This window comes from Mobula hypostoma, chromosome 3 (genome assembly GCF_963921235.1).
Source record: "Mobula hypostoma chromosome 3, sMobHyp1.1, whole genome shotgun sequence".
NCBI lineage: Eukaryota > Metazoa > Chordata > Chondrichthyes > Myliobatiformes > Myliobatidae > Mobula > Mobula hypostoma.
The window spans coordinates 229,555,449-229,580,622 of NC_086099.1; the positions used below are offsets into that span (position 1 = coordinate 229,555,449).

The 25,174-nt window shown below is 46.0% G+C and overlaps 1 protein-coding gene across 1 annotated transcript in view; it reads right to left on the bottom strand.

Moving 5' to 3' along the window:
• LOC134343790 (uncharacterized) overlaps window positions 1-24,924 on the bottom strand; it is a 50,334-nt gene extending 25,410 nt beyond the window's left edge. The window contains exons 1-7 of the mRNA XM_063042523.1: window positions 24,718-24,924; window positions 23,479-23,748; window positions 14,270-14,355; window positions 13,577-13,737; window positions 9,027-9,297; window positions 6,255-6,412; window positions 5,400-5,679 (exon numbers count right to left, since the gene is read on the bottom strand). Of these exons, the coding sequence (XP_062898593.1) occupies window positions 5,400-5,679; window positions 6,255-6,412; window positions 9,027-9,297; window positions 13,577-13,737; window positions 14,270-14,355; window positions 23,479-23,748; window positions 24,718-24,924 (1,433 nt within the window). The remainder of the gene's footprint in view (window positions 1-5,399; window positions 5,680-6,254; window positions 6,413-9,026; window positions 9,298-13,576; window positions 13,738-14,269; window positions 14,356-23,478; window positions 23,749-24,717) is intronic.
• Between the last annotated feature and the right edge of the window lie 250 nt (window positions 24,925-25,174).

The following is a 25,174-nucleotide window of genomic DNA, read 5'->3' on the forward strand; positions in this document are numbered from 1 at the left end:
GGCAGACTTAGTTGTCGTGAATGACCATACGGTACTGAGTCACTTTCAAGGAGTGACCATATAGGGAAGGGTCCTGCTTAGCGCAAAATTACCAGAGGAAAGCGTCTGAGGTTACATAGAAATGAGACTGACGTCTTTCCCACAAGGAAAATTTGATAAAAATGGGTTATAGCCACAAGAGAAATAACGGTCTGTTTGTTATATCTATTGAGATATACACTGTTGGTCAGTTTATAACACACGACTGTACAGCCGTTTATTAATGCAAACACATGGCCTATAAAAATTATTCACCCACCCTCCCCCGCTGGAAGTTTTCATGTTTGATTGTTTTACAACATTGAATCACAATGTTTTTAATTCGGCTTTTTTTGACACCGATCAACAGAAAAATACTCTTTTGTGTCAAAATAAAAACAGATCTTAACGCAGTGACTTAAATTAATTACAAATATAAACACAAAATTATTTGTTGCATAAGTATTCATTCCCCACTCCCTTTAATATGACGCACCAAATCATCACTGGTGCAGTCAACTGGTTGGATAAGTCACATAATTAGTTGGATGGAGATCTGTTTTTAGAGACCTGTGTGCAGTCAACGTATTTCAATTGATTGTAGCAAAAAATAAACCTGCTTCTGGAAGGTCCAACTGCTGATGAGACAGTATCCTCGCAAAAGCTACACCATGAAGGCAAAAAACACTCCAAGCCTCCAGAAAAACGGTCTCGAGAAACACAGCACCCCAGGGATTCAACATGAACTTCAGATTGCAGCCCCTGACATTGATCTCGCTGGCTGCAGCACCCCAGGCCATATTCAAAACCCGGACTCCAGCAACGACCATGGACACCTTCAAAGCGATTGCGCAACCACCAAATGCGACTCCAGCCTTGAACTCTAGGCCGGGTCTTTACGTGCTGCTATTGTGACTCCCGTCTCCCCTTCCCCCACCACCACTCCACAACCCCGTCTCCCTCACATTCCATCAGCTACTCCTGGGCACTCAGCGGCTCCATCTTCCTCTCACCCCAATCTTCCCCTCTCCACTGACACCAACAGCCTCCCTCCCCCTCCCCTGACTGATCCCACTTCTCATCCGTGCCGGGTCTTTACCATCCCCTCCAACCTTCAACTGTCTGAGCCAGAACGCTCTGTCCTCAGTAAGGGCCTCACCTTTGTCCCCCTTCGCCCACACCTCAGCGAGTTCCGCGTTCGCCATGACGCGGAACTCTTCTTCCTCCGGCTCCGTCTTCGAGCCTACTTCTTCGGGAAGGACTCTCCCACCCCCACCGATGACCCCTTCTCCCGTCTTCAACCCTCCTGCTGTTCGTGGACACCCTGCTCTGGTTTTCTGCCTGCTCTGGATCTCTTTATTGCTAACTGCCGACGGGACATCAACCGTCTCGACTTCACCGCACCTTGTTCCCATTCCAACCTCACTCCTTCCGAACGCTCTGCTCTCCACTCCCTCCGCACTAATCCTAACCTTACTATAAAACCCGTCAATAGGCAGGGTGCTGTTGTAGTCTGGTGCACTGACCTCTACCTTGCCGAGGCACAGCGACAACTCGCGGATACCTCCTCTTATTTACCCCTCGATCGTGACCCCACTAAGGAGCACCAGACCATTGTCTCCCACACCATCACCGACTTTATCCGCTCAGGGGATCTCCCATCCACTGCTACCAACCTTATAGTTCCCACACCCCGCACTTCCCGTTTCTACTTCCTACCCAAGATCCACAAACCTGCCTGTCCTGGCCGACCTATTGTCTCAGCTTGCTCCTGCCCCACCGAACTCGTTTCTGCATACCTCGACACTGTTTTATCACCCCTTGTTCAATCCCTTCCGACCTATGTTCGTGACACTTCTCACGCTCTTAAACTTTTCGATGATTTTAAGTTCCCTGGCCCCCACCGCTTTATTTTCACCATAGATGTCCAGTCCCTATATATATCCATCCCCCATCAGGAAGATCTCAAAGCTGTCCTCTTCTTTTTGGATTCCAGACCTAATCAGTTCCCCTCTACCACCGCTCTGCTCCGTCTAGAAGAATTAGTCTTTACTCTTAATAATTTCTCCTTTGGCTCCTCCCACTTCCTCCAAACTAAATGTGTAGCCATGGGCACCCGTATGGGTCCTAGCTATGCCTGCCTTTTTGTTGGGTTTGTGGAACAATCTATGTTCCGTGCCTGTTCTGATATCTGTCCCCGACTTTTCCTTCGCTACATCGACGACTGCATTGGTGCTGTTTCCTGCACGCATGCAGAACTCGTTGACTTTATTAACTTTGCCTCCAACTTTCACCCTGCACTCAAGTTTACCTGGTTCATTTCCGACACCTCCCTCCTCCTTCAAGATCTTTCTGTCTCTGTCTCTGGAGACAGCTTATCCACTGATGTCTACTATAAGCCTACTGACTCTCACAGCTATCAGGACTATTCCTCTTCTGACCCTGTCTCTTGCAAAAATGCCATCCCCTTCTCGCAATTCCTCCATCTCCACCGCATCTGCTCTCAAGATGAGGCTTTTCATTCCAGGACGAGGGAGATGTCCTCCTTTTTTAAAGAAAGGGGCTTCCCTTCCTCCACCATCAACTCTGCTCTCAAACGCATCTCCCCCATTTCACGTACATCTGCTCTCACTCCATCCTCCCGCCACCCCATTAGGAATAGGGTTCCCTGGTCCTCACCTACCACCCCACCAGCCTCCAGGTCCAACATATTATTCTCCGTAACTTCCGCCACCGCCAACGGGATCCCACCACTAAGCATATCTTTCCCTCCTCCCCATTCTCCTTCCCGCAGCGATCGCTCCCTACGCGACTCCCTTGTCCATTCGTCCCCCCCATCTGTCCCCACCGATCTCCCTCCTGGCACTTCTTCTTGTAAACGGAACAAGTGCTACACATACCCTTACACTTCCTCCCTCACTACCATTCATGGCCCCAGACAGTCCTTCCAGGTGAGGCGACACTTCACCTGTGAGTCGGCTGGGGTGATATACTGCGTCCGGTGCTCCCGATGTGGCCTTCTATATATTGGCGAGACCCGACGCAGACTGGGAGATCGCTTTGCTGAACACCTACGCTCTGTCCGCCAGAGAAAGTAGGATCTCCTAGTGGCCACACATTTTAATTCCACGTCCCATTTCCATTCTGATATGTCTATCCACGGCCTCCTCTACTGTAAAGATGAAGCCACACTCAGGTTGGAGGAACAACACCTTATATTCCGTCTGGGTAGCCTCCAACCTGATGGCATGAACATCGACTTCTCTAACTTCCGCTAATGCCCCACTTCCCCCTCGTATCCCATCCATTATTTATTTATATACACACATTCTTTTTCTCTCTCTCCCTTTTTTCCCTCTGTCCCTCTCACTATACCCTTGCCCATCCTCTGGGCTTCCCCCCTCCCCCTTTTCTTTCTCCCTAGGCCTCCTGTCCCATGATCCTCTCATATCCCCTTTGCCAATCACCTGTCCAGCTCTTGGCTCCATCCCTCCCCCTCCTGTCTTCTCCTATTATTTTGGATCTCCCGCTCCCCCTCCCACTTTCAAATCTCTTACTAGCTCTTCCTTCAGTTAGTCCTGACAAAGGGCCTCGGCCCGAAACGTCGACTGTACCTCTTCCTGGAGATGCCGCCTGGCCTGCTGCGTTCACCGGCAACTTTTATGTGTGTTGCTCAAGAACACAAGTCGGAAGATGGATACACGTAAATTTCCATGTCAGTGAATATCCCTTGGACCACTCTTAAGTGAAACATAGAAACATAGTAAACCTCCAACACAATGCAGGCCTTTCGGCCCACAATGCTGTGCAGAACATGTACTTACTTCAGAAATTACCTAGGGTTACCCATTGCTCTCTATTTTTCTGAGGTCCGTGTACCTATCCAGGGGTCTCGTAAAAGACCCGAGTATATCCGCCTCCACCACCGTCACCGGCAGCCCATTCCACACAATCACCACTCTCTGCGTAAAAACATTACCCCTGACGTTCCCACTGTACCTTCTTCGAAGCACATTAAAACTATGCCCTCTCGTGTTAGCTATTTCAACCCTGGGAAAAAGCCTCGGACTATCCACATGATCAATGCCTCTATAAAACACGCTTCACGAACAAAAGAAAACAAAACACATACTGTTGTTAATAACATTCCTGCATTATCTACGCAGTATTTAAGATTATGATTTCTTATGATTAGTTTTATTTTTCACAAGGATATCGATATATGGAAATATGCGGTGAAATGTGTTATTTCAGTCAACGCCAGAATTATCCGAGAATATGCCGAGGGCAGTCCTCAAGTTTCGCCATGCTTCTGGCACGAGCATAGCATGCTCACAACTCCCTAACTCTAACCCGCCCGTGATTGGAATGTGGCAGGAAACCGGAGCACCCGGATCAAGAAATGGATCATCAAGAAATGAGAAGACAATGGCACTGCTGTGAATCAGCATAGAGTAGACCTTCCTAAGGAAACTGAGTGAGCGTGCAGGAAGAGGACTAGCTGTTTTTTTTGGAAGCTGTCCCATCCTCTAACTCCCCGCTACTTTCTACTACATTATTTGTATTCGCTATATGCTGACTTTTACTTCTCCAGTCAGCCACGAAAGCCTCATCCTCCCTCCAGAATATTTCGTTATCTTTGGAATGTATAAATCTCCCGCCTTCCGAATCGCTTTCCGAAACTCCAGCTATTGCTGTTCTGCTGTTAACCCTGCTAGTGTTCCCTTCCAATTAATGTTGGCCAGCTTCTGTCTCGTGGCTCTGGAATTTCATTTACTGTCCTGCACTGTATTATTGATACATCTGATGTTATCTTCTTCAATTTAAAGCGCATGGTGGATTCTGCTGATATCATCCAGGTCATTGCTGGGAGTACTTTATCATTGCAAAGCGGGATTTTTTTTAAATTCCTTGAACTTAATTAGCTCCCCCAGCCGAACCGATGTTGGGCGCATGTCTCTCATAAGGGGTTTACTCTACTGGTTTATCATGTGCAGTCAGGATCAGTGATGTTCTCCTGTGGGCCAGAACTTCGAGCATGAGGGTTCAGTCCAGTAATGTAAACAATGCGTCACCGCAGCCAATTCCATTTTCAGCGAATTCTTCGAAGCATCAAGAAAAATGGAATTTGTAGAGCAACCGCCTCCGGCTGTGGAACTCACTGCCGCAGACGGCTGTGGAGGCCAAGACATTGGGTATATTAAGCACGAAGCTTGATACCTTACTAAAGGCATCAAAGGTTACGGAGTCAAAGCAGGAGAATGGCGATGAGTCATCATGGAATGGCGGAGCAGACTTAATGGACGGAAAGGCTTAATTCTAGTCCTATGAGTTATGGTCTTACGGTCTAAGATATGCAGCCAGTGCTGCTGAATACCTACAGCTTGTCGGAGTTTGGATTGAGCTTTTTGACCGTCTTGATACGGACTTCGGATCCCACGAGTCGTTCCGAACAGCAGTCTTGCCTGTTGGTGATTCTCACCGTTGCCACGATGTAGGTATCACCCAAATTGAGCATCCACCAGGGGTTTATGGACGGCCCTGCGCGCGTGCACGACCTCTCATTCGCGTCCGCGCTTTTCCTCCCGTCAATGGCGCGAGCAGCTTCTCCATTCTCGTCCGTGCTGGATTGGATGGCTTTTCCCAGAGACGCCAGGTTTACTGTTGGGCGACAAATGAATTCAAATTCAAGTTCAGGTTTAATTGTCATTCAGCCCTACAAAGGAATAACGCCAAAGACAACAGCTTTCCTCTGGGGCGAATGAACCAACAGGCACAGAACACTGCACAGCACAATTAATTATCATAGCAGAGAAACATGCGGGTATAAAATTAACAATACAGTCTGAGTTCCTGAGTGTCGTAGCCCGTGCATTGATGGTACATGGATGTTGCCCTGGAGTCATGTTTCTGCGATAACAGTCTGTAGCATTTTCTCATATCGCGCAGTGGAGCCGCAGACGAACGCGATCTACAGAACGAACACGACCGACAAAAGAGGCCAAGCCCCCAAACCAGCACACAATCCAGAGACACACTGATCAATAAGAGTTAGGTCACAGGCCTGCTCTTCACTGGGTTAAATAACTAAAGAGATGAGAAATGCAACCAGTTTAATCGTGAGGGGTGGGGTGGGGGTGGGGGAGAGGGATAAGAGTCGGCTTCTCAGCCAGTACTTCCGGAGCGAAGCCGTTATGGTAGGTACAGCGAGGGCTAGAGTGCGGATTTGAGCCTACCTGTGTCTTCTACCGTCATAAGCCTCGTACCAAATACCTCAACCTCGCACAGAGTGAGAATTCTGTTAGGTCCCGGGACCATGATGTTCACATATCGACCGATAAATCCTTCACAAATATAGGTGTAACTTTGCTTTACTGTTTGAACAGTGGCACACCTGAAAGAGATGAATTCATGTTCAAGTTTACAGCCAAATGAAACAACGTACACCGGGCCACGGTTCAACTGCAAATAATGCATTACAGACAGTATATCAAATAAAATATTATAATTAGTAAGTTCATAAAATATATTTCAAAATGCACGTCGTATGCAGCAAAGGTAAACAGGACACAGAACAGTAAACGGCTCGCTATCTGGGTAACGAGACCTCGGTGGTGACACGGATATTCATTTGTTTCACAGCCTGAAGGGGAAGAAAGTCTGGCAGACATAACATGCCCCTGTGTCTCCTTCCTGACGCTGGGGGGTCAAGGGTGGGACGGTTGCCGGAGGTCGTCAACAGCGCTCCGGGTTTACGCGGAATTCGACAATGCTCTCAAACGCGTTTCACACTCGAAGCGCGGCTACGGTCGCTGCTCCTCTCACGTCTCTGCTCACCATGAACAGGTGTTGCTGTATCGCCGGTAGTTGCTAGTAGGATTTATGTGCCTCAAAAAAACCATGTTATCACGCCCTGCCTGAGGTACAGGAGGAATTCTAATATTGACCGGAAGACTATAAGACCTCGGAGCGGTATCAGGCCATCCGGCCAATCGAGTGTGCTCCGTCATTCAATTCTGGCCAATCTATAATCCCTCTCAACCTTATTTTCCTGCCGTCTCCCCAAAACCTTTGATGCCCTTACTAATCAAGAGTTTATCTACCTCCAGTTTAAATATACCCAATGACTTAGCTTCCACAGCTGTCTGTGGCAATGAATTCCACAAATTCTCCTTCCCTTGGCTAATGAAATTCCTCCTGATCTCAGTTCTAAAAGGACTGTGCCCTCTGGTTTTAGACTCCCCCACTATAGGAAATATCCTCCCCACATCACTTCTATCTAGGCCTGTGAAATATTGCCTGGCTGGTATATATATACACTTCCTTTTTTTTTGCCGGGCGTCAAAGACGCAGACTGGGCCTACATCAGTGGTGTATGACTCTATGAATTAAATCCGACGGGCAATGTTAGTTTCTTCCCTGCAGAACCTCGGAGCTAGGATCTGTTATGACCACAGTTAGGATCTTTGGTTTATATCGTTACTGAGCCTAATTTAATTGGTATTAAGCAGATGTGGTTAATTCTCTGACTTTAATCATACCCTTTGCTAAACTAGGGTTGAAACTCATATTTATGGAGCAGTGACCGGTACCACGGAATGTGAGAAACAGAACTTGGCAGCCGAAGTCCTCACCTCTGGCTTTTTCCACGCTGACGTAAAGCTACCCTGCTGCACCTATTCTTTACGGCAATGCCTAACCTATGCTAATCTCTTTCAAAGTTTCCCATTTTTTCCCCAAGATCTCTGTGCTTTCAGATATGTTTCCTCATCTATCAACTTTGCGCCCAAACACAGTCGATACAGACAAAATGCTGGAGAAACTCAGCAGGCCAGGCACCATCTGCGGAAAAGAGGAAGCAGTCGCGGTTTCGGACCGAAACCCCTCATCACGACAGGAGAGAATAGATGAGGTCAGAGTAAGATGTTGGGGGAAGTGCAGGAAGGAATACAAGGTAGTGGGTGGTAGGTGAAACCGGAGGGGGTGGGGAGTGGTAAAGAGCCGGGAAGTCGATTGTTGAAAGAGATAAAGAAATGGAGAAGGAGGAATCTGATAGGAGAGGACAGGAGGCCACGGAGGAAAGGGAAGGGGCAGGAGCACCAGAGGGAGGTGATGGGTAAGTGAGGTGAGAGAGGAAAATGGGAATGCAGAATAGTGAAATGGGGGGCGGGGCATTATCAGGAGGTCGAGAAATTGATGTTCATGCCATCAGGTTGGAGGTGACCCAGATCGAAGATAAAGTCGTGCTCCTCCAACCGGACTGTGATCTCATCACGGCAGTAGACTAGCATGTCGGAACGATAATGGGGAGTAGAATTGAAATGAGTGGCCACTGGGAGATGCCGCTTTGTCCGGTGGATGGAGCGTAGATGTTCGGTTGAACGGCCTCCCAATCAATATCAGGTCGCACCGACATACAGGAGGCTACGCCGGAAGCTCCGGATACAGCAAATGTCACCAGCAGACTCACAGGTGAAAGGTCACCTTACCTGGAAGGATTGTTTGGAGCCCTGGATGGCAGTGAGGGATGAGATGTAGAGGAAGGTGTAGCATTTGTTCCAGATGTAAGAATAAGTGCCAGGTGGAGATCAGTGAGTAGAGACAAATGGGAAAAGGAGCAGCGTAGGGAGCGATCCGAGTGGAAAGCAGAAAGTGGGGGTCGGGGGGAGGGGAAGGGGGAGATGTAATTGGTGGTGGTATCCTGTTGACGATGGTGAAATTACGGAGAATTATGTGCTAGACGCCCTAACATAGCCACTGCCTTGCACTTGAAAATGTTCAGTCAATCAAAAGCTTCAAATCCTCATTTAAGCTCTGTTTTTCTCGTCCTTCTGACCTATTTCATTCTTTTCTCCTCCTCCGAGTGAAGTCCCTTGATTGAAAGATTTCCTACCTTTGAGATTTGGTTTTGAATTCTCAATTGATACTTTCAGTACTTCGTGAAGAATGGATATTCCGGAGCATCGGCCTTGCATGAACGTTCATAGCTTTTACCGCTGAATACTTACAGATTATTGGAATTGCCGTTGTTATTCAGTGAGGACCCGATGAGGATTCTGGCGTCTTTGATCCGATCCGAGCAGCAGTCCACTCTGTTGGTGATTTTCACCGTTGACACGGCGTAGGTTTTCTTCAAATCGAGTCTCCACCAGGGGTCTTGGCTTAGCTTTGTTTGCGTACAAAAGACTCCGTTTTTGTTGCCGTCAAGAGCTCGGGATGCGATTGCCTTGTATTCCACACTGGATTGAACCGCGGTTCCCTTGATCGCGATATTTATTGCTGGACAGAAAAAAAAATAAAATCATTTACGAAGAAGTTTCATTTCACTGTTCATCGCTCAATCACTCCTCATCGGCCAAGTCAGCAACTGCGTAAAACAGCAGCTGACGTCAGTGATAAAGAAGCTGTCACTATACATTTCCAGGTTAGTATGGAGTTTCCGTTAATGCACCTCATGTTGTGCATGTTCCCATTGTCGGAGGTCATGGCTCTTGGTAAGGCGGAATATTGACGATTCCCATCATTTTGTTCCAATTTGGAGACTGGATTTCCTTTGCATATTTGTGTGTGTGTGTGTGTGTGTGTGTGTGTGTGTGTGTGTGTGTGTGTGTGTGTGTGTGTGTGCGCGCGCGCGTGTGTTTGTGTGTGCGCGCGCACGTGTGTCTTTGTGTGTGCGTGCGTGTGTGTCTTTGTGTGTGCGTGCGTGTGTGTTTTTGTGTGCCTGTTTGTGTATGTGTGTGTGTGGGTGTGTGTATGAGGCTGTCTGTGTGTGCCTGTGTATGCGCGTGTGTGTGTATGTGTGTGTGTTTTGGGTGTGTATGAGTGTGTGTGTGTGTGTGTGTTGCAAAAAGAAAGATAAAGAGCGAGAAATGTACACGGCTCGTGTGAATCTCTCTCTCTGTACACACACACACACACACAGTTCAAGTTCAAGATTAGTCCAAGTTTACCTGTCAGTCAATCGTCTACAGGCTTAGAGCTGAATGATACAGCGTTTCTCCGGGACTAAAGTGTGAAACACACAGCACACATAGTTCCAATATCACATAGACTGACAAAGTAATATTTGCACAAGTACATCAGTGGCATGGCCTTAAGAATGCTCGTGAATGGGATCCATTCCTGGAGCCAAGTTGCTGCAAGCAAGCCCACGCAGCAGTTCCTCATATCACACTAAGGACAGACCGTTGTCTTTACACCTACAGTGTATATATGTAAGCATGTTCTATATATTATATGTGTGATGCCATGCTGGACTGCCTTCGTCTGTCGGAAAAACATCAAATTTCACGACAGTGTTCGTATTGTAAAATCATATTTCTGCTGAGATATTTGACACAGATTCTTCTGCACGGCAACAGTTAATGCTGATCAACAGTATATTCGTCATCATCATCATTATGTGCTGTGTCATATGACCTGAACTGCATTGTAGTTGACCATGATTGTTTTCGGCATTTTTTTTCTGCAGAAGTAGTTTGCCTTTACCTTCTACTGGGCAGTACCTTCACAAGACGGGTGACACAATCCATTGTCGACATTCTTCAGAGATTGCCTGTCTGGCTTCAGTCGTCGTATAACCAGGGCTTGTGATACGCACCAGCCGCTCATACTCACCGTTTGCTCCTATGGCGTCAAATAACTCTGATCGGGAGGCTAAAGAGGTGCAGCACCTTGCCCAAGGGTGTCCTGTAGGCCAGCGGAGGGAAGGGGTGCATTGCATAAGTGAAATAGCGTTTTTTAAATGCATTTTGCATCGGAGACTGCAACAGGAAATTCCTGGATTTCAGTGCTTTGAAAGGGATAGAGAGGGCGGTAGAAGGGGAGGAGGGGTGGCATTACTGGTCAGGGATACTATTACAGCTACAGAAAGGGTGGGTAATGTAGCAGGTTCCTCTTTTGAGTCAGTATGGGTGGCAGTCAGGAACAGGAAGGGAGCAGTTACTCTACTGGGGGTATTCTATAGGCCCCCTGGTAGCAGCAGAGATACAGAGGAGCAGATTGGGAGGCAGATTTTGGAAAGGTGCAAAAATAACAGGGTTGTTATCATGGGTGACTTTAACTTTTCTAATATTGATTGGCACCTGATTAGTTCCAAGGGCTTAGATGGGGCAGAATTTGTTAAGTGTGTCCAGGATGGATTCCTGTCACAGTATGTGGACAGGCCGACCAGGGGGAATGCCATACTAGATCTAGTACTACGTAATGAACCAGGTCAGGTCACAGATCTCTCAGTGGGTGAGCATCTGGGGGACAGTGATCACTGCTCCCTGGCCTTTAGCATTATCATGGAAAAGGATAGAATCAGAGAGGACACGAAAATTTTTAATTGATGAAGGGCAAATTATGAGGCTATAAGGCTAGAACTTGCGGGTGTGAATTGGGATGAAGTTTTTGCAGGGAAATATACTATGGACTTGTGGTCGATGTTTAGGGATGCCCTGCAGGATGTTAGGGATAATTTTGTCCCGGTGAGGAAGATAAAGAATGGTAGGGTGAAGGAACCATTGGTGACAACTGAGGTGGAAAATCTAGTCAGGTGGAAGAAGGCAGCATACATGAGGTTTAGGAACCAAGGATCAGATGGGTCTATTGAGGAATATAGGGAAGCAAGAAAGGAGCTTAAGAAGGGGCTGAGAAGAGTAAGAAGGGGGCATGAGAAGGCCTTGGCGAGTAGGGTAAATGAAAACCCTAAGGCATTCTTCAATTATGTGAAGAAAAAAAGGATGACAGGAGTGAAGGTAGGACCGATTAGAGATAAAGATGGGAAGATGTGCCTGGAGGCTGTGGAAGTGAGAGAGGTCCTCAATGAATACTTCTCTTCGGTATTCACCAATGAGAGGGAACTTGATGATGGTGAGGACAATATGAGTGAGGTTGATGTTCTGGAGCATGTTGATATTAAGGGAGAGGAGGTGTTGGAGTTGTTAAAATACATTAGGACTGACGGAATATTCCCTAGGCTGCTCCACGAGGCGAGGGAAGAGATTGGTGAGCCTCTGGCTAGGATCTTTATGTCCTCGTTGTCCACGGGAATGGTACCGGAGGATCGGAGGATCGGAGGGAGGCGAGTGTTGTTCCTTTGTTCAAAAAAGGTAGTAGGGATAGTCCGGGTAATTATAGACCAGTGAGCCTTACGTCTGTGGTGGGAAAGCTATTGGAAAAGGTACTTAGAGATAGGATCTATAGGCATTTAGAGAATCATGGTCTGATCAGGGACAGTCAGCATGGCTTTGTGAAGGGCAGATCGTGTCTAACAAGCCTGATAGAGTTCTTTGAGGAGGTGACCAGGCATATAGATGAGGGTAGTGCAGTGGATGTGATCTATATGGATTTTAGTAAGGCACTTGACAAGGTTCCACACGGTAGGCTTATTCAGAAATTTAGAAGCATGGGATCCAGGGAAGTTTGGCCAGGTGGAATCAGAATTGGCTTGCCTGCAGAAGGCAGAGGGTGGTGGTGGAGGGAGTACATTCAGATTGGAGGATCGTGACTAGTGGTGTCCCACAAGGATCTGCTCTGGGACCTCTATTTTTCGTGATTTTTATTAACAACCTGGATGTGGGGATAGAAGGGTGGGTTGGCAAGTTTGCAGACGCACAAAGGTTGGTGGTGTTGTAGATAGTGTGGAGGATTGTCAAAGGTTGCAGAGAGACATTGATAGGATGCAGAAGTGGGCTGAGAAGTGGCATATGGAGTTCAACCCGGAGAAGTGTGAGGTGGTACACTTTGGAAGGGCAAACTCCAAGGCAGAGTACAAAGTAAATGGCAGGATACTTGGTAGTGTGGAGGAGCAGAGGGATCTGGGGGTACATGTCCACAGATCCCTGAAAGTTGTCTCACAGGTGGACAAGAAAGGATAGTTAAGAAAGCTTATGGTGTGTTAGCGTTCATAAGTCGAGGGATAGTGTTTAAGAGTCGCGATGTAATGATGCAGCTCTATAAAACTCTGGTTAGGCCACATTTGGAGTACTGTGTCCAGTTCTGTCCACCTCACTATAGGAAGGATGTGGAAGCATTGGAAAGGGTACAGAGGAGATTTACCAGGATGCTGCTTGGTTTAGAAAGTATGCATTATGATCAGCGATTAAGGGAGCTAGGGCTTTACTGTTTGGAGAGAAGGAGGATGAGAGGAGACATGATAGAGGTGTACAAGATAATAAGAGGAATAGATAGAGTGAATAGCCAGCGCCTCTTTCCCAGGGCACCACTGCTCAATACAAGAGGACATGGCTTTAAGGTAAGGGGTGGAAAGTTCAAGGGGGATATTAGACGAAGGTTTTGTACTCAGAGAGTGGTTGGTGCGTGGAATACACTGCCTGAGTCAGTGGTGGAGGCCGATACACTAGTGAAGTTTAAGAGACTACTAGACAGGTATATGGAGGAATTTAAGGTGGGGGCTTATAAGGGAGGGAGGATTTGAGGGTCGGCACAACATTGTGGGCCCAAGGGCCTGTACTGTGCTGTACTATTCTATGTTCTATGTTCTTAGGATCGCCATCAGATTGGAGATGTAAAAGTGTGTGCAATTGGAGACTGAGCGGAGATTCAAACATACCTGGATGCGATAATGAAGGGACTCGAACACCAAAGACCTCAACCTCACACAGGGCGAGGATTCTCCGATGCCCTGGGATGGTGATATAGACATATCGAATTGGAGTGGGAGGGCAGTGGAAGGTCACTGTCTTTCCAGTAATTGAATAGACGGTACCACAGCTGAAAGAGATGGAAATCGAGTGGTGAGAAGACGCCGCCTGAGTCTCTGCTGTACTCCCAGTGCTGGTTCTGAAGTATCAGTACGCCGCGATGGACTTTTCTGCCCACTACATGTCACCGCCAGCATCTCCTGATGAACGGCTGGCACATCCATTTCCAAGTTTCAAGCACAGTAATAGTGCCCAGGAAGACCCATAACCAAAGGAAAGGAACAATGACACGAAACGTAATGCATACAATGTGTCATGGTCCCGTCCGGCAATGCCCCATCTTGCTATTATCTCCTTGATTAGGTCTTAATCCCCTCGTCTGATTGTTCTCAGTTTTCATTAATTACAGCACACCTGCCTTCCATCAGGTAACTGAGGATAAGAATCCTGGCGTCACTGTCACATTTCGCCAGTTCGTTGGTCTATTCTAGTGTGTGCAAACCTCGTTTCTTGATTCCTTAGGACTGTCAGTTATAAGCTCCGCACCATTCCCTGGATAATCTACTTAGACCTTGTGTCCGTGTAAAGATTCTCCTGAATACCTGTTCCACGTTCGCGGATGCGCTATCGCCTCACGACCCTGTCTCTGTGCCTGCGTCCTGCTCTTGGGTTCGTCCCCAGCCACGTCCTTGAAACACAATGACCATGGCAGGACTTATCCGCGAATGAAGTTAAGGAAGATCGGTGATCGTTAGGTCCCTCCCTAGCGAATTTTACTTGTTTTTATTTTATTTTATTTAGAGATGCAGCACGGTCTGACTAACAAGCACCGCCCAATTACAGCAAAGTGCGCAATTAACCTCCTAACCCGTACGTCTTTGGAACGTGCAAGAAAACCAGAGCGCCCAGAGAAAATACACGTGGTCACAAGGAGAACGTCCAAACTTCTTACAGATACAGGTAGAACTGATACCGGGTCGCATACTCCGTAATAGCGTTTCGCGAACCACTAGGTTACTATGCCGCCCCAATGTAGTTAGGACAACAATTGCCGGTCCCTTCTTTAAAAAAAAATGTCAGTAGAGATCATCCAGAAAAGTCGAGACCAGTTAGTCTTATATCAGTGGTAAAACAGTTAATGGAAAACAAATCTATGTGACCAGATATATCTTCAATTGAAAAACCAGTAGCTACAGGCGAGATAGTGGATTTATGCGGGAGCAACGGCGTCTCAAGTACCTAAGTACAGTATTCTCAGGAAGGCAGGGAGCAGGCGTGATGTCTTTGGATGTTTGTAAGGCTTCTGACAGGGTTTTGCCAAGAGACGAAGGCAGCAATAGATCCGCAAGGGATACGAACATAAGACGTAGGAGCAGTATTAGATCATTCGATCAATGGAATCTGCTCCGCCTTTCCATCATGCCCGATATAGTAGCCCTCCCAACTCCAGTCTCCTGTTTTCCCCATAACCTTTGACGTCTTTACTACTTATCATGTCACGACTTCCGGTCGTTGCTAGAGTATACTGAGGGCTCAGAGATTTTTTGCTGTTTGATTTCTGTTTTATATTTTCTGCATTTTATTAATTATAACTAGCTGTATTATTGCGCTTCGGGCATTTTATATGTTAGAGCTATAGTCTTCTCTAGTTTTCTTTTAAGTTGCTATTGTCCTTGGGTACTTCCAATCAATTCTGCGAGACTTTGCAGGTGTCCATGCAAGTACCCCTGGACTTTAATCTTTAATAAGAGTTATTAGCTTGTAATTAGTCTGGGGTTTTATCAATTGGGCACAGATTCTTTCGTGTCTTGGAGTGTATTTAAAGGGGTAGTGCTAACCCGTCGTTTGTTCGTTCATCTTGATCTTTGCCTTACGAAGTTCTGGCCGAGTTATTTCGAGTTACCTGAGACCTTGCAATTCTTCTGTTTAGATTTGTATCTTTCAGAAATAAAATTCTTAGTTTTGCTTAACTCTTCCAAGTCCCTGTGTGACCCTATGCTCTTGGGTCCGAAAATGCAGCGTGACTTCTGAAACTTCGACTTGAAAATACTCAATGACGTGGCCGCCACAGATTCACTACCGTAACCATTCAAAGTCCAAGTAAGTGTGTAATCAAAGTGCATATATGTCACCGTTCACTACTCTGAGATTCACTTTGCGGGCATTCACAGTAAATATAAACAAACACAAAATAGTCAATTATAGGGCAGAGAGCAGAGACGGGCACAAAACCAATGTGAAAAAAGACAACAGCGCGTGAAAAAATTAAATAATAGTATCAGCTTAAGCTGAGAAAAATATTTAAAAATGATAATAATGCAGAAAACAAAAGCTCGGTGCATAAAAATAGATACATGAAGAGCACCAGACGAAGAAAGCAGAATTATCAATCCAGAAACAATGAAAACGGTTCATATAGGACACTGAAACTAAATTAGATGCGCCAAAATGTCACCAACAAAAACAGAGATAATACACTTTTGGTCCAATATCTGGTCAAACACGGTGACGCACACTCAGGAAGCAAGCTGGATTAGTGACCAAATAGAATGCACAGATACTATTGATGAAATGCTAATACCTGAAGTTACAATGGATGTGTTAAAAGAGGTTATAAATATAAATGGAAAAATACTGGCTGTGATAATATTCTTAACTATAGGCAAAAAATTTACTTGCCTTCATCTATACCTATTAATACATAACAATAATTTCCTTAAAAGTCCTGACAGAACGTAAAATATATCCCTTACTTAAAGGAGAATTCATAAATGATCCATCAAAATATCGTCCTATTATTTGTTTACAAACTAGATATAAAATTGTAACATCATGCAATTACATCTATCACCACTCACTTAGATAACCACAATATACTTGCAGAAGAGCAGACAGGATGCCTTAAGGATATGAAAGGATGTACAGAACAACTGGTAATAGACCTGTAAGTCTCAGTCAAGTCCGGCGGAAAAGCAGAAATCTTTCAAGTTGTTATATTGATTACCAAAAAGCATTTGATTCTGTCCCGCACTCACGGTTAATAGAAGTTCTTACCATTTATAAACTACACCCAATAGGTGAAAATCTTTCAATATCTGTGGAAACATTGGCGTAATATAACCATCTTATCTATTAACAACCGAAAAAGAACCCCACCGAAATTTAAAAAAAAACAGGCATTTTCCCGGGAAACAATCTAAGCCTATTATGGTTCTGTTTAGCTTTAACCCGCCCTCTACTGAATCAGACGAAAATTGGGCATCATATCATTAACAACGAAACAAATTATATACCTTTACATGGACGGTTCAAAATTATATGCTACTTCATCAGTAAAGCTAAAGCAATTAATTCAAATGGTAGAGCTATTTTCCAAAGATATAAACATGAACTTTGGACGAGATAAATGCTGAGCATTAAACATAAAGAAAGGTGCAATAGAATACAGAACAACAGAGCAGCAGGGTACAATACAACTGACGGATAAATATGAAACATAAATATCTTGGATATCAACACCAATGGAAAACGCATTTTTTAATAGAATCTTGGTCGGAAACCGATCTGAAAAAAAGTTACAAAAAAAAAAGCTGAAATGAAAAATTTTAGAAAGCAGTATGTACCCTCCAGCGCGCTTAGAATAACACGACCTAGGACAGAAGGAGGGAGAGGAGTAACAGATAAACATAAAAAATTATATAACAGTGAGATAAAACTTTAGTATAGGTCCCTCTTATTTGGAAGTGGGCCGATTGATCTAAACATACGATGCACTCTCTCCTGCACCAACTCTATAGCCACGTGTTAAATTTTATGATTTTTTTTGGACAGAATAGCATGTAGCGCATATAGAAATCTGAGATCACAACCCTGGAGGTCCCGCCCTTTAATTTAGCACCGAACTCCCTGAACTCCTTTTTGTAGAGTCTTGTCACTTTTCCGACCCTTGCCATTGGGATCTGCATGGACCACGACCTCTGGCTGATCACCCTCCTACGTAAGAATGCTCATTACCACAGCATTTAGGCAAACTTGAAGCATTTGGAGAATTGCGCCCAGTTGCACACGGTGCAGCAGTAACAGCAGCGTGCTGTAAAGGCTACACAATGGAGGCACTCAATAATAGAAACTCAAAAGCGAGCAATGAGATGAAATACCAAAAGGCAGAAGAGATCACCAAACAAAATTGGAACGGTAAGAGCAGAAATAGACCGCCTAATGGTGTATAAAATCTATAACAGAGTAAGAAAGACAAGTAAAATGCTGAGGGAAATACTAAGGAAATGTAAGATTCGCACAAGATACGATCAACTTAACAAAAGCATCATGGACACAGCCAGACAAAATATAGTAGATACATGAAATGCGGCAGGCGCAGCAAATAGACTTATCAGTTCAGGAACAATGAAAAAGGTTTATACAGGACATTGAAACTAATTCAACTCACTGCTGAATTAGGTTTGAACTTTGTAATAAATTCACAGGCAGGGTCACATTGTTGTAGAACACTACATCATAGAAACCACCCCTTACCCCCGTGTACAACTATTAATCTGCCTAGTCCTATCGATCTGTACCCGGACCATCCATGTACCTATCCACATGTATCATAAATGTTCAAATCGAATCCGAATCCACCATTTCCGCTGGCACTCTCACCCGCCTCTGCATGAAGAAGTTCACCCTTAGGTTCGCCTTAAATATTTAACTTTTCATCCTTAACTCATGACCTCTGTAACGAGAATACACATAAAATTAAGATGTTTGCTGGCCTAGGTTAGCATCAGTGACATCAGCAAGTGGTCTGCCACCTGCCCTCAGGGGAAGGAGAGATAAGGAACAATGGAGCAGCGTCTGGAGATGTGTAATGAAGGGACGTGGGAGAGAGAGAGCTGTCTGGAGCGGCTCCCCGCTTTGAACCCTGAACTGTTTGAAGTGATGGACAGGCGATACCCCAGCAGGGGGATAAAAAGGGATAGGTTCGCTAAGGCAGGACACACGCCACCCGAGGTAACGAGACCCTGGAAGCGGTGCGCCTCTCACGAGTCGGTGAGAAGTATCAGACAACGACCAGGGTGGAAAGGTACGATCAGCGGGAACCCGGTGTGTGTCCGCCCTTGCCTGGGTGCCGGGTTCACTGCAGAGGATCGACCGCATCTGGAGGAGGGGTCACAGTCGGTGACTTCAGGTGACATCACCAAGGACCCGCCCAAAAGTTGCTTGTGAGCCATCTCGCCGGTCTGTGAGTGAAGCCGTGTCTGAATGATCAGTTGTTCCTGTTCTCTCTCTCTCCCCACGTTGTCCATCGCCATGGCAACGATTACTGCGAACTGAACTACTAAACTGGACTGAACTTTGAGTCACTTTGAAATTTGGACAACGATAGAGCTTGATTGATGCTGTTATCTTCATTCTGTGCACATGTGTGTTTATCATTGCTGAACTGTTGCATTTATTATCCTTTCGATTACTGTGTTGCTTATTTCTTTAATAAAACTTTCTTAGTTCTAGTACTCCAGACTCCAACTGAGTGATCCATTTCTACTGGTTTGGCAACCCAGTTACGGGGTACGTAACACCTCTAATTCCAGTGTCAACCAACCTAGGTGAAAAAGCTTGCTTCCATTTACCCTATCTATACCGCGCATAATTTGACACGCATTTAACAAATGTCACCAAATTTGTCCATGCTCCGGAGAATAAACCTAACCTGCTCAAATTTCCTCTTTAACTCAAGTCCTCCAGCACTGGTAAAAGCCTTCTCTGTGCACTTTCAATCTAATTGATATCATTCCTGTAGATTGGTGGAAAGGAATGAACATCGTACTCCAAATTAGGTCCCAGCAGCGTCTTATATTTCTTCAACATAACATCCCAATCCCTGTATTCAGTACTTTGATTTATGAAGGACAATGTGCAAAAAGCTTTCTTTAGGACCATACCTACCTGTCGAACATAGAACATAAAATAAGACCGTTCAGGCCGGGAATAGCCATTCGGTCCACAATGCTGTGCCGAACCAACTAAGACGCAATATAGAAACCCCTGAACACTAACCTCTCCGACTGATACAATGTATATAACCCGACCCCCCCCCCATCTTCCTTACATCCAAGTACTTACTCAACCGTCTCTTAAAAGCCTCTGTTGTATTTGCTTCTACCTCCATCCGAGGCAGCGCATTCCAAGTACCCTGGACTGTCTGAGAAAACACTTAACCCTCCCATTTTAATTGCGTGCTCTCTGGTATTAGACATTTCAACCATGGGAGACAGATGCTCTCTGTCCACTCTATCTGTGCCTCTTACAGTCTTGTAAACCTCTATCAGATCTCCACGCAGCCTCCGGCGCTCCAGAGAAAACAACCGAAGTTTATTCAGCAAATATCCTCTTGACCAAGGAAGTGTCTTAGTAAACCTCTTTTGCACCCTTTCCAAAGCCTTAACATCTTTCCTATATTGGGGTGACCAGAACTGTATGCAATACTCCTGATGTGGTCTAACCAGAGTTGCAGAAAGTTGCAACATAATTTCCTGATTTTTTTTAAAAAAATCAATACCTCAACTAATAAAAGCAGGCATTCTGTAAGCTTTATTAACAACTTTATCGACCTATGTAGCCACTTTCAAGGGGCTATGAAGCTGGATACTAAGATCCCACTGCTCAGCAACACTTTCCCTCAACAGTGAACTGTGTCCTTGCATTTGTCACACCGACCTGCAACACCTCACAGTTATCTGGGTTAATCTCCCTCTGCATTTCTCAGCCCATGTCTGCAACTGATCTATATCGTCCTGTATTCTTTGCCAGCCTTCTACACTATCCATAATTCCATCAATCATCCGCAAATATACTAACTCCTGCATCTGCATATTCATCCAGGTCATTTATATACACCACAAACAGTCGAGACTCCAGCACAGATCCCTGCGGAACTCCACTAATTACAGTCTTCCAGCATGAATAATTCCCTTCAACCACTAACTCTATTTTCTACACACAAGCCAGTTCTGAATCCAAACAGACAATTCGCCACGTACCCCATGCATCTGAATCTTCTGGACTCCCATGAGGGACTTTGTCAACCGCCTTACTAAAATCCATGTAGACAATGTCCACTGCCTTACCCCTGATAAATCTCTCTCATCACCTGAAAAGAACTGAATCAAATTGGTAAAGCACGACCTGCTGCGAGAAAAAAAAACATGCTGGCTCTCCCCAGTTAGGCCATGGGTTCAAAATACTAATATATCCTAATCCTAATAATTTTTCCAGCAGTTTCCCTACAACTAACGTGAGATTTACCGGTCTATATTTCCCAGAAATTTCCCTTGTTCCCTTCTTAAATAAAAGTACAATATTAGCCAATCGTCAGTCCTCCGGAACAAGGCTTGTGGCTAGAGAGGATGTGAAGAAAATGGTCAGTTGCCCAGTAATGTCGCTCTTGCCACCTTCAATAACCTGGGGTAAATCCCGTCAGGCTCTGGGGACTTATCCACCTAATACTCATTAGGAAGACCAACAATTCCTCTCTCTGAACTCTAAACGCCCTAACGTATTTAAATACTCGGCACTGAACTCCTGGTCCTCCATATCCTTTTCCTTGGTAATCACTGAAGCAAAATACTCATTAAGTACCTCACTCGCATTCTCTGCACCCAAACAAATGATCCCCCTTCATTCTTGAGAGGTCCCGCCCTCTCCATCGCTACCCTCTTGCTCTTGTTGTATGTGTATAACGCCTTGGAATTCACCTTAATCTTACTTGCCAAGGACTTCCAAAGCTGTACGTACTTTTTTTTCTTTTTCCTCTTGACTAAATTCACTACCTCCCTCTTTTATGTTCCCATCCTCGTCCTTCCTTCTAACAGGAACATTACTTTCCTGTACTCTGTGCAATTAATGTTTTAACAGCCTCTACATGTCTGATGTGGACTTGCCACAGAAAAAGGTGTTCCCAATTAAAACTTCTTAGCTCCTGCCTAATACCATCGTAATTTGCCCTACTCCAGTTTTAACCTCTCCCTCAACGACCATACCTATCCTTGTCTATAACTAACCTGAAAGTTAAGGAGTTGTGGTTACTGTTCCTAAATTGTTCATCCACTGAAAAGTCAGTCTACTGGCCAATACGAGGTCCACTACCCCCCATTGTCTAGTTGGACGGTCCACATAATAATTGAAGAAATTTTCCTGCATACACTTAACAAATTCTGCCCCATCTAAACCCTTTACTCTAAGATGGTCCCAGTATGTATTAGTGAAGTTGAAATCCCCCTGGACAACAACCCTTTTATTTTTTAAATATTTCCTTAATCTGATCACATATTTGTTTCTCAATGTCCCGGTGGCTATTAGGGGGTCCGTAGTATAATCTCAGCAATGTGATTGCACTCTTCCTATTCCTGAGTTCTACACAAATGGACTATGTGTCCGACCCGTCCATTATGTCTACCCTCAGTCCAGCTGTGATGCTGTCCCTGGTTAACAGTGCAACTTCCCCCTCTTTAATCTCCTCCGCTATCTTTTCCAAAACTTCGAAAACCCGGGACGGTAAACATACAGTCCGGCCCATTTCTCAACCAAGTTTCAGTAAAGGCGACAACATCGTAGTTCCATGTACTGACCCATACTCTCAGTTCATCATCCTTACCCATAATACTCCTAGCATTGAAATATACGCACTTCAATCTATCCCATCTATCGGATGTGTACCTGTAAAGTTATATGATCACAACTGAGAAAGGCGATGACAGAGACAGCTGTAATCCCGAATGCTTAACCGGTATTTAGACGGGTTGTATATACCTTGATAGTACCTTTGCTTTGAACTTTGTACTTTGGCAATTACCAACACATGAACATTTCAGTAACATAGGCTAACTATGAGAGTTAGCGTGGATGGAGACAGCTTCGGTCCTGTGTGGCAAAGTGGCTTTTTATGATTTTATGGATGGAATCCCGAAGAAGGAGCGCGGTCTGAAATGGCGGCTGTTTATTCATTTCCGTAGATGCTGCCTGACCTGCTGATCTCCAGTATTTTGTGTGTGTTGCTACGGATAGGTCTAGGCTACAATATCCATTATGAAAATGATCGTAGCACAAATGGAACAAATGATTTGTTTGCTTTTGTTCCTTAGAGAACTTGGGTTAGAAAACATAACCAAGAAAATCTACAACGTATTACAGGCCGTTCAGCCACAACGTTGTGCCGACCATGTAACCTATTCTAGAAGCTGCCTAGAATCCTAGAGTGTGTTGATAAGAGGTAATTCATTAAACTCATTCTATTTGCACTCTCGCTCAAATGGATTCAAATTTGGCCTCGTCCTTCTGTTCAGTCGCCGAGACCTCAGAATTGGTTGCCCATGTCTAGGGTGCCATGGTCTTGTCATGGTCCGGATCGGGGTCCCTTTAAATTTCGCTTGTTTATGTTACGATCCGGACCGTTTATTCCCTCTATTCCCGTGTCCCTCGGCTTTGGTATTTAGAGGCAATTAACGCTTGGCTGAACCGGTAGTTTATAGTTTCCGGCTTTCAGCTGTTCGGCGCGGGAGCGTCTGCAAAGCCATCAAAGGTACGGTGTGCCGATGTCATCTGGCCGGAGCAAGCCTAGTCTGCCGAAGCGAGTGCCGGTAATTCGCCCTTCCTCACTGGAGCAACCCTGTCCAGTTACCTCGCCGAAGCGAGCCTGCAAACTTTCCTCACTGAGGTGGGTCAGTCAGTTAACCCACCGGAGAGAATCAGGAGCCTCTGTCTACTGTTCCTGGGCCGAGTCTAGAGCTCGCCACTACCCGGAGGTTCCAAGTACCACGTCCAGGTCTTGGCTCCGGCGGCATGCAAGTACCAGGTCCAGGTCCTTTCCCCGGCGGCATCCATGTGCCACGGCCAGGTCCTGGCTCCGGCGGCATCCATGTGCCACGTCCAGGTCCTGGCTCCGGCGGCATCCATGTGCCACGTCCAGGTCCTGGCTCCGGCGGCATCCATGTGCCACGTCCAGGTCCTGGCTCCGGCGGCATCCATGTGCCACGTCCAGGTCCTGGCTCCGGCGGCATCCATGTGCCACGTCCAGGTCCTGGCCCTGGCGGCATCCGAGTACCAAGTCGAGTCCTGGCCCTGGCGGCATCCGAGTACCAAGTCGAGTCCTGGCCCTGGCGGTCTGTGATTCCTGTCCTACCCCCTTGTCTGAATCCCTTCTCTAGCCCTCGTCTACAGCCCTCGCCTACACTTCGGTCTAGTTCTATCGCCGGAGCTAGATAGGTACTGTCTGGTGTTCTTTCGTGTTGGTCTTGTCTTGTGTTGTCCTCGCCTCCGTGGAGTAAGTCTGGCTGTCTTGCCGTTGCCCCGCAGGGGGTCGTGAGTCCCGGCCCTGTGACCTGTACCCAAGGAGGGGTCCTGGTTCTCTGTTCTGTGTGTGAGCCCCGGCGCTATGTCCTGCTCCCAAGGAAGGGTCCAGGCCTGGTGTTCCGTGTATGTGTCCATGGTTACTTGTACCTGCTCTCTCGAGACGAAGGGTCTATGTTCCCATGTTCCTCCTCTCCCTAGCCCATGTCATGTCCTTGCCTGGTTCTGGGGTCTGAGCCAGAGGCAAGAGTCCATACCCTAGCCTCTTCATGTCTCCTCTAGTTCTGGGAGCCGATTCCGAGTCCAAGCCCAGACCCTTGTCCCAGCCTAGTCGTAGTCCTGAATCCTTGTCCCGTTCGCTATTCCTGCTCCTGCCTTGCTCTCCTGGTATCGAACAATAAACTAAATCTAGGTAACCTCACAAGATGTGTCTTGCATTTGGGTCCACCCTTGCTCCCAATGCCCCACCAGTGTGACAGTTCCCCAGGTCGTGTCCATTTCAGCTTCCAGCACACGAACGGAGATGCTGCGCTGCAGTAGCCCTATATATTCAGGGGATATATTTTATAATATATAACATTAAAAAAGGATTACGACACAAAAAACACTTTTGCTAGGTACATCTGAAAATAAACCAGGGTCCGCCGGTGAATACTTACAGGCTATTATGATTGTTTTCACTTTCCACCGAGCTTGCTGTATAGACCTCAGCACCTAAGAACCTATCGGTGCAGCAGTCTCTTCTTACGGTGATTGAGATTGCTGATACGGTATAGCTTCCTTCAAGATCCAATACCCACCAGGGGAAGCTGGACTCTTTTGTTTGAGAACAAGAATTATGTCTGGCGTCTACGTCTTTGTTACCGTCAATGGCTCGGTTGGCGTCTGCTGAGGATTCGGTGCTGGACTGCATTGCCCGTCCCCGAGTAGCCAGATTTGCTGTTGGTGGTTAGGTTGGGAAGAGGAGGGAGATAAGGGTTACTTTTCAAGTTATTCTGAGCATTCAAATAGTGTGTATGTGGAGAGGATGCTCATCATAGTGGGGAGAGACAGGGACCCGAGGACATAGCCTCAGAAAGGAAGAGCAGTGACGGGAATTTCTTTAGCCAGAGGGAAGAGAATCTATGTAGCTCATTGCCACAGACGGCTGCGGAGGCCAGATT